Raw genomic sequence first — 10,250 nt, forward strand, 5'->3', positions numbered from 1 at the left:
TATTACCAGTCAAATTTCGCTCCATCCAACTTCTTTTTATTAGTTACACATAAAACTTTGCATTTTAACTTATTATTATTTATTTACATTTAGTTATTTATAAAATAAAATAAAAATTACAATGTGATTCATTTGTTCTTTATTTCACCTTAGGCAAAACCCACACTAAATAGTTTGGATCCACTCTTAGTTATTGAGAGACTATGAAATTGACCCAATGATAAAATTTGCATTCAAAAGTGAGAAAATAATATATATTTATTTGCAACGTTCCTTCTTTGTGATGTTAATTGAGTGTTGATTAAATCCGAATCCAGTAATCCAAAATGAACATTTCGATGCTAAAATTGGCTTGATCTCAAAATCAGTGAGCTTTTCATGCACACGACCCAACTGAAAGCAATGCTATATTTCCAATTTTACTTTATTCTAAACTTACAATTACAACATAAATGACACAATATAACAGTGCTGCACAAAACTGTTCTAAGCTCACTTCCATTTGAGGGACTGCCTAATGCCTGAATAAATGAGTCCTACAGACCTACCAATCAAGCTAACCAAAAAGAAAGAGATCGCTTCGCTTGCTTTATTAATAACTTTTCTAACAATCGGCATCGTGATGTCAGACAACTCCAGGAGAAGGCTGAAGTAATACCGCCTGCAATACATTAGCACCGACATCAATTAGATTTATTGGGAGAGAATCTCTTCTAATAAATTTAGTGTCTTTAAAATCCTAAATAGGTATGCAAAGATAAAACATACCATCCTATCAGGGCTCTTAACTCCTTGGTCCGTTTTATGGGCATTGAGAAATGGCTTATCACAATACAATGTAACTCGTTTGACATGGCTTTTGAAGATTGCAGGGTAAGATTCTTCCACCAAGATTGTTTTTCAGTCTGACTGCTGTCTGGTAGATTAATGGGTTGTTTCTCGAGTGTACACAAGTCAAAGCGATCCTCATACATTGACACAACTGTGTCCATGTTGTGGTGCAACCACTGGTTCAAAGCAACCTGAAACAAGACATCTGGTTAATTGTATAACATGTACATCTGGTTAATTGTATATATCTAAACAGAATACTTTGCATTTGACTCTCCTCTCCTGGGGTGCCATAATAGAATCCAAATGCTCAATTCAGCTGACACTGGATTTAAAGACAATAATTTAAGATATTTTATTTCTTCTTTATTGTAGGTATAATTAGGACCTGCTTGTGAATAGATTTTATTGTCTTGCATCTCATGAATTACAATATGTTCACTAGCCTATAAGTTGTATCATAACTCCCCATTTTGGGAGAACCCGCATCTGCTCCAAAAACACTAGCAACTTCATTGCAGAAAAACCATAATTGCCTTCAATGTAGAGAAACCTAGCCACTTTCACTGCAGACCCCTACATGACAGCTATCAACGCTTTAAGGGTCACGTTGCCGGCCGCCATTGATTTGATCGAAGACCCAACAAAAGAAGCGCATCCTTAAGACCGATCAACCCCAGCAAGGTTCAGAAATTATAGTACTTCTATGTGCAACTATATAGAACTCTGTTCACACAACCACTACCAATTGTGGGCTCACCGTCGTTCTATTCTGGTTTTGAGGGTTGTTTGGTCCTTTTTGAACCACTTAAAAAGCCTTTAACTCCTCACGACAAAGTTTGTATCTCGTGCAACCCTCCAAGAAAGATTCTGGGATTTTTCATCATGTCTGAAGAAAAAAAGGCTTCCCTTAGTCTCTCTGTCCCGCCAATCTCACTGTTGCATGGCTTGAACTACCTTGATGGGTAAAACTATCTATAATTAACCTGGTTAGTTCATAAGAACTTCGAAGGGCGCAAGAGACTCAACTACGTCAAAGGAACTGCTCCACTTTGAAAATCAGCCAAAATCGCATGTCTTCTCCAGTACTAAGAAGATTTAGGAGAAGCTTCACCAATCGTATTACTCCCTTCATCCTAGGATATAAGTAATTTTAGCTAATGGCACACGAATTAAGAAATGTAGATTTTAAGAAAAGTATGGCTTACTTTCCAAAAGTACTTTCATTAACTCCATTTAAAAATGGTACGGAAAAGGGAAATTACAAGAATTGAAAAAAGAGGCATCAATGAACAGGTATTGGGTTTGATCCATGAATGAAGAGATAAATGCATTGGAAAGAAATCAGACCTAGGAGATTGTTGATAAGTTGAAATACAGGACAGTTGATGGTTGCAAATGGATATATAGAGTGAAATGTCAATTTGATGGTACCTGAATTGATATAAGGTACACCTAGTTGCAAGGAAATATACCCATACAATCGACATATGTGATTGACTATGAGGAGGCATTTGCCTCAGCTGCAAATATGAATACTTTCAAAATCATTTTATCCTTGGCATCTCAGTTTGGGTAGGAGTTAGAACAACTTGATGTTAAAAATGCACTCTTGCATTGGGACCTTGAGGAGGAAGTGTATAGAGATTCCACAGGATATGATTCCACTAATGGAGGGAAAAAATGTATTTTGAATAAGAAAAGCCTTATATGGGCTCAAGCAATCTCTTCTCTCCAAGCATATATGTCTAGAATATCATGTCAAGGAAGCGAACATAAAGAAGACACACTAAAATATCAGTATACCCCTTAAAGAGATTTTATTAACAAACGGAGCATTGACCAAGCTAATTAATATATTTGTTATGTGTTCTAACATTAATTGACCAAAAAAGATGCACAAGATCTGAACTTTTATTAAAGAAAAAATGCATAATCTAGGTGATAGAACAGAAACTAGGGATTTATCAAAGAACAATATCACAGTAGGAAATTCCCCACTGTAAGTATGAAGCTTTATTGATTTTACTGAAAACACTTTACAAATTTTCGAGGAATTTGAAACCTTCCAAATACAATTCTAATTCAACAATGAATTAATATTGACAATATATTTTCTTATTTGTAAACTAATTTCTCACTGACAGACTCACTTCTAACTGCTTACTGACAGTTATACAATCAGTTAAAGGATAAAGCTGTTATGACCCTTTGCATGGCTTCCTCCTCATTTCCAAACTCCAATATTTATTTACTTGATTGGTAAAAAAAAATCCAAAGTGAACCATGATAAAATGAGCACAGAAAATTGTAAGAAAATCTGCCCTCTCCTTATACCACAGAATACTAAACAATTATAAGTGGTGGAAAGATAAAGAGACAATATGAACAATTACAGTTAAGATGTTTTTAAGAAAAGATTTCAGCTTTGGCTCCTAACCCATTAATACATAAGGCAAAAAGAATGGATTTTTTAAGTCAATAATTATATATTATTTTAGAGAAAAATATCACTCAGGAACCACCATAAAACTTTTTACTAAAAAGAATCACATTCAGTTCTTAAAGCTCCAAGATAGAGTGAAATAGACTAATATGGGTAAACAACAGAAACAAGATTCATAAGCTTGAAATTTATACCTCGTTACGTAATTTTTGGAGTTCCCTGGTGGACATAGCACAGAATGACATGTCCCAACTATTTGTTTTACTTGACACCTTACTATCAACAGAAATAAACTCCAGATAGACGCTTGCAACCCCGTCTGCCAGAGCTATCACTAAATCTTCCAATATGGAAACGCCATGGGTAGCAAATATACTGGAATCATAACAACTATCGTCCCTGACAAAAGATGATGACTGATGAGTGTCTTAAATCAGAAGACCACGCTGAAAATTAATTTAGAAGTGATAGAATTAGGTAAAGAGAGAGAATGAAAAGAAAGTCTCATTGTATTCAGTGAGTAACAATAATACAAGAGACTACTATATATATAGCCATGTGATACAAAACAGAAAAGGTGTGAGGCGTATAACAAACTAACAGCACATCACTAACAAGCTGACAGCTCAGCATAACAAAATAGAAAGATAAAATCAAAGGCATATTAGTAAGCTACTCTATTAAGAAGTTAACAACAGCAACAACTAAGCCTTATCCCTCTAAGTGGTCATTCCACTAAGTGGTCAGCTACATAGATTAAACTTTGCCATAATGCTCTATCATATATCATATCTCTATCCAACTCATTAATATCTAGATCTTTCTTAATAGTTTCTCTAGTAGTTTTTTTAGGTTTTTCTCTACTCTACCTCTAATGATTTGACTACTCTTCATCTTATCTACTCTCCTTACTACATAATCTACAGATCTTTTCTCTACATGTACAAACCACCGAACTCGAGTTTCCACCATTTTTGCTACTATAGGTGTTACCCCAACATTTCTCTAATGTTGACACTTATTATCCTATCATGTCTAGTCTTACCACACATTCTATGCAACATCCACATCTTCACTATGATTATTTTATTCTTGATTCGGTTCTTTACCGCCCAACACTCCATCCCATACAAGATTGCCAGTCTTACAGTTGAACGAAAAAAATTCCTTTAGCTTGAGTGGTACACAAGCTCCGATAAAAGGAGACAGATGTGTTACGTAGTCGAAAACCAATTTAAAATTTAGTCGAATCTCTATGACATGGATCAAATACGAATTGAGAAGTTAAGAAGAAAGAAAAATATGAGATGGCATTGACTCAATAATAGGCTAAAAAGAAATAAAAATGGTTAATTACTCCTATATAGACAAAAAAAAAAAGCTCATTCAAAACATGTTCCTTTGTAAATCAGGCAACAACAGTACTGAAGTGTAAACCCAGACTGTCAAAAATTATGAAATGGTTCATATATCTGACATTCCTACGGATAAATAGCACTCTTTCATTTATTTCTGGCCTAAAAATATATTTTTCAGTACAAGAAACTAAAGTCTTCTGTGTACTTTGGTTATGTTCCTATGAGAAAAGCAAAAAGAATAAGATAAATCTCTCATGACAAAAGAACAAATTAAAAAATTACCTAAGCAAACCGAAAGCAAGATACCAAAGTAATTCTGAATACAGATCCTTCTTGCCAGACCTTGTAATGTTCTGTGCAATAGCATTGTCCCTTTTCACTTTTTCAAGTATCAAAGAAAGAAACTCCTAAGAACAATCCCAAAGAACTAAAATCAGTACATGTGAAGCATTTAATTATCTTTTAATGATTTTCATGTCATGTATGTAAGACATTACAGGTAATTTAATAAAACATGTGGTGGATTATCGGATATGTACTCAATACTTTTTCTTTTCAATTTTCTCGATCAATGCCTTTTTAGATAAGAATTACAATGAGCCAACATTACTATTAAATGAGAGAAACTCACGCCAATCCAAATAAAAACACCAGGTTTGCTCATTGTTTGCTTTGCTATTAAATGAGAGAAACTGTTGGCCCCTCTTTCAGTGGAAACTTTGCTCATTGTACTTTAGACTTCACAAAGAAAAGTACAAAGTTATATTCCTTTGTCTCATTATGTCACTTTAGAATGCTAATTTGTCTCATTACTTAGCACTTATAATATCATGAAAGTATTAATTATTTTTCAATAATACTACATTTTTGGTATCTCAACCCAGTGTTGCCAAATTTCAGCCATTGCGGAGCCATGGTGGATATCGGTGACAGTTTTCTGGAACTCCACTATAGCCAAATATGTGAAGGATGGTGGCGCCATGACACCATATGTGGGGCTTTATTGGGGAATTTTGTCTCTACGCCATGGTCTGCCATCCATAACACCATCTCAGCCTACCATACATCTATCTAACTACCGCAATAAAGCATTTTAATCAATAGAACTTATTTTATCATTGCAATTAGTATAATAAATGATTTCCTTAAGATGTGTGTATTACCTTAAATGACAAGTAATATGAGACAAAGGGAGCAGTTGTTTGGAAATTCATAACATTGTCAATAACAGAAAGCAGAAAATAGCAATTTGTTAAAATTCCACTACACAATAGTGTTATAGCACGCCACTATAGCATCTATTTGACAACATTTTGTATTAAATAGCATATCAAGGAACAATAGCAGTTTGTCCGAACTCCACTATGCAACAGCGATTTAGCGCCACTATAGCTCTATTTAACAACACAAGAAAATCGAAAGACTGAAATCGTATTAACATTTATTATATATGAGCATGTAAGTTATCACTAACTCATCCATTGATTTTCCAATCAATGTTATAACTCTAAAAATCAACCCTTCGCAGATGAAAGGTAAGGGGCTGCTTATAATAGACCTACAAGGGGGTTTGACCTTCTACTAGATCACATCACGGAAGGAGTTTTATAATACCGGGTTTCCCGGTTCTAATGAAACTCAATAATTTTCTCTTTAAGATGCATTTGCCATTTTGAGAAGCCAAACCAGCTTACCTGATACACCTTATGGAATTTTCTTCAAAACCTGAAATCGGAATATTATGAAAATGGGATTTACCATTTTACCTTATGATTTAATAACTTGGATTTAACAAGTTTTATATACATAAGATATCATCCCATACACCTAGCTCTTAGAAATTTATTGTACTCAAATCTATCACACCCGGTTCAGTAATTTACTCAAATGTAATAGAAAGACCATAAATTTATTGATATATGCACTTTATAAATTACCTTGTCAGTGTTGCCTTTTACAAGGAAAAACTCCTTTTCCAGCCATGAAGCACAGATAGAATGACATGATCTTTGAATAACTTCAGAAAAAACTTTGAAAAGATCATCCATACCAACAGATCTGGAAACACTCGAGTTATTATTAACCTGGATAAAAAATTAACAATTAAATGCACGCTAGAATAAGTGTAAAAATAGCCTACACCAACTTATTTACTTTTTTATCCATTTTTTTAGTTTGGAAATGAGTTATAGAAAAAAGAGCAATGAAATGTACAAAGAATCAAACTTTTGGACTGATTTTTGATTTCAAGAAAACAAATTAATTTTAAAGTCTAGTAGTTAAGTAAAAAATTGTGGATTGATTGATATACTAGAAGGAAGCAAGTAATGTAGTAAATGAGTGGCTGGGATATTACAAAAAAATAGTATTATAGCATTCTTTAAAATTTCTTTTGAATAAGTTTTGTAAAGGTATGATATCTAAGATATACCAAGCCAGAAGACATTTCAAGCATTTATTGCATTCCAACTTGTCAAAATTCCAAAATATACCAAAATAACATAACATGTGCATATGACAAACATTGAAAAGAGAAAATAAAAACAATCCCTGCCTCTTCCTCAACTTGCAGAAAAGCAGCCCAAAGTAACCTTAACTTTGGACCCTCGGCCACAGCATTTAAACTCAAGGGTCTTTGTGCATATTGAAGGACAGTGTTCCCCGCATAAGCCTCATTCTCTAATGCCTTTAGTGAATTCAAAAGTTTTTCTCTCACCACATCTAATACATACTTTGACTCAACTTGATCATTTTGCTTCGTTGCACTGCAAAAGAGACAAAAGTTCTCAAGTATTTAGAGAAATAACAATCATCTGTCTCCAAATACTTTAACAATATTTCCATCTACTTCGAAGATTAAAAACAATTCAACCTTGATATCTTGACCTGCTTACCCTTACCTACCAGAAACGTTTGAGCTCTCACGCAATGCATTTTTATTAGAATCGATCTTTTGATCACTGGTATAAGATTTGCTAATAGGAACTACTCCGGCCATATAAGTGAGCAATATACTTCCCATCAAAAGAACCCGATTAACAACAGGCACCAAACTAGAGGCTGTTGAACCATCAAAGTCAACCAAAGCTCCTATGCCATTGCAATTTAAAGGTAATGTCCGAAGAGAGTGAGTCATTTTTAAACCTGGAGCCCTAAACACACTTGGATCGTATGTTTTCTGCGTTGAGAAGTGGAAACATTCACATCCATTTCTGGAATATTTTCTGCAGTAAAAAGTAAATATTGAAAGGTCGAGCCATCAAATTCGTGATACCAGGCATGAAAAGCAAAAAAGATCACCACTGGTTGTATAGAAACAGGAAAGTCATACTTCCTATCTATCAAAACTATGTATTAAGAAAACAGGGTGGCAGAATAATCAATATCGATTGTACTCTTAGAATCTTAGTAATTGCAACCAACCATGCGAGAAAATGAAAGTTTGGTTAACTGCAAAGTACTATAATATACAAATACAAATATACTAATGATAAGAAAGCATAATTTTCAAAAATGAATAAATAAATAAATAAGAATATTCCAATTCTTGGCCTTCACTTTTAAAAAGTCAAGACTTGCACAACAACAAATAACAGGGGGTAATTTTGCAAAACAAAAACCCAAGACACGTAGAACTTTCAAACATCATCAAACAGTGCAATTTTATTTAATTTAAATTTTCTAATAATTAAACACATTGCATTTTCTCTAACAATTTTTTTACTCTAAATTTACTTTGTTTTATTAATTGATCAATAATAAATGTGACAATCATCTATACAGTGTTTAATATGATGATCATGTATGTGACATTCTAAATGATTCAGACAGTGTAGGTATACAATTTAATAATGCAGACTTACTTATAATTTTAATATCATATATTGACATACAACAACAGCACTCAAGTCTTATCCTACTAATCTCACTAAGTGGAATCGACTACATGGATCAACTTCCGCCTCAAAGTTCTATCCAGAACCATACTTTTATTCAAATCGTTAATCTCAAGATCTTTTTTAATAACTTATGTTATAGTTTTTCTAGCTCTTTCTCTACCTCTAGTTATTTGACTTCTCTCCATCTGATCTACTCTCCTTACCAAGAATCTATGGGCTTTCTCTCTACATGCTCAAACCACCCGAATCTATTTTCCACCATATTTTCTACTATAGGTGCTCTTACAACATTCTCTAATATTGTCATTTCTAATCTTATCGTGTCTATTATTACCACACATTCAACGCAACATCTTCATCTCTGCTACTACACTTACTTTATTCTCATGTAGATTTTTAACCACCCAACATTTTGTCTCATTCAACATCGCAGGTTTTACCACAATCCAATACAATTTTCCCTTCATTCAGCCCGCTTGAATTCAATGGTTCTACATGCTAGATTGGCTAATTTCAAGTTTGAATTGAAGGCGAAAAAAGAATGTTAAGTTTGACAAAGTTATTCTAACTATTCTAACTATAATAAATAATGGTAGCAAAGATGATGAAATGAAACCTTTGAACAGTCTTGAAATTTGTAGTAGTCTGATAAGAGAAGCCTCTTTCAGCAAAAGGCCTTCTCTGCGTATTCAGCTTAAAGCAGAATGGAGAAGTCACACATTCCGCCATTGATAACTCCTCACTCCAAGGTCAACACATTATACTACACCTACATGCGTATTTGATCACCTGCAACACAAATAAAAAAACCAGAAACATCAACAATCAAAATGTATAAAAAAAAATAAGAACACAAGATCCAGCTTATAAAATAATCAATAAATTTAACCTAAATTGAAACTAATTCAAATTAGGAACTAAGAAAAATCACTATTCTAACATACAAATTGTGAAGAAAAACAAAATGCTAATTTGAAAAGAAAATAGAGAATGGGGAATTAGGTTGATGCTATACCAGTGGAGAAATGGAAAAGCGAAGAAAAGCACAGTTGAGAAAAAAGATGAAGTGAATTGAGTGAGTGAGAGAGTGAATGGGTAAAGCGTTTGGCGGGGAAAGCAAGGGTAGTGTGATGTGAGAGAATGAGAAGAAGATTGGATTGGCTTTGTGCGTACCTGATTCGCTTCTTTCTTCCAATCACTTTGTTAAGCGTTAACGGCCCCATTAGGGCTTTAAGGCAACTTTTTAAGGTGGAAAATGTTATGAAACATCCATTTTAGAAATGGTTTCTCATCTTATATGAAAATTCAAAAACGTCCTGAAGTTTTTTTTTTTTTATATCATCACCGGTTTAGTTCGGTTCGGGGGTCAGTTCTGACATTAGTGGTTTCATTCCCTTCGTGATCGTAGTTGCGGGGATTAAACTATAGTTTTCCCTACTAAGTCCAGCGTCAATCACAACTGAACCAACTAACGATTAATTCCTGAAGTTATCTTTCAAAACAACAATTTTTTTTTAATACAATAAGGCTAACATGTAATTTATATGCGGATTTATGTGTTTGAAAATATAATTAAAAAGTGATTCAATATGGTAAAGTTTATGGATAGCTAGTGAATTAATAATTGTTTAGGTTTGATGATGACATAGTTTTAATGATGATAACACTTGAAGTTACGTATTTGCTTAAGATAGCTCAAGCATTCAAAGATGCATG

At 33.7% G+C, this 10,250-nt stretch overlaps 1 protein-coding gene across 2 annotated transcripts; it reads right to left on the bottom strand.

Annotated features, from left to right (window-relative positions):
* Positions 1 to 352: 352 nt before the first annotated feature.
* Positions 353 to 9,819, bottom strand: LOC131638126 (uncharacterized). 2 transcript variants are annotated; one of them, XM_058908674.1, is made up of 9 exons: positions 9,708 to 9,819; positions 9,151 to 9,323; positions 7,536 to 7,859; positions 7,190 to 7,400; positions 6,573 to 6,719; positions 4,918 to 5,042; positions 3,472 to 3,676; positions 769 to 1,022; positions 353 to 661 (listed from the first exon to the last, which is right to left on the bottom strand). In XM_058908674.1, exons 2-9 carry the CDS (start codon positions 9,261 to 9,263, stop codon positions 493 to 495), a joined length of 1,548 nt encoding a protein of 515 aa, XP_058764657.1. In that variant the 5' UTR covers positions 9,264 to 9,323; positions 9,708 to 9,819; the 3' UTR covers positions 353 to 492. The 2 variants fall into 2 exon arrangements, with proteins under 2 accessions (XP_058764657.1, XP_058764656.1); XM_058908673.1 differs by lacking the exon at positions 9,708 to 9,819 and adding an exon at positions 9,550 to 9,701.
* Positions 9,820 to 10,250: the final 431 nt, after the last annotated feature.

Source organism: Vicia villosa, unplaced genomic scaffold (assembly GCF_029867415.1).
Source record: "Vicia villosa cultivar HV-30 ecotype Madison, WI unplaced genomic scaffold, Vvil1.0 ctg.002184F_1_1, whole genome shotgun sequence".
NCBI lineage: Eukaryota > Viridiplantae > Streptophyta > Magnoliopsida > Fabales > Fabaceae > Vicia > Vicia villosa.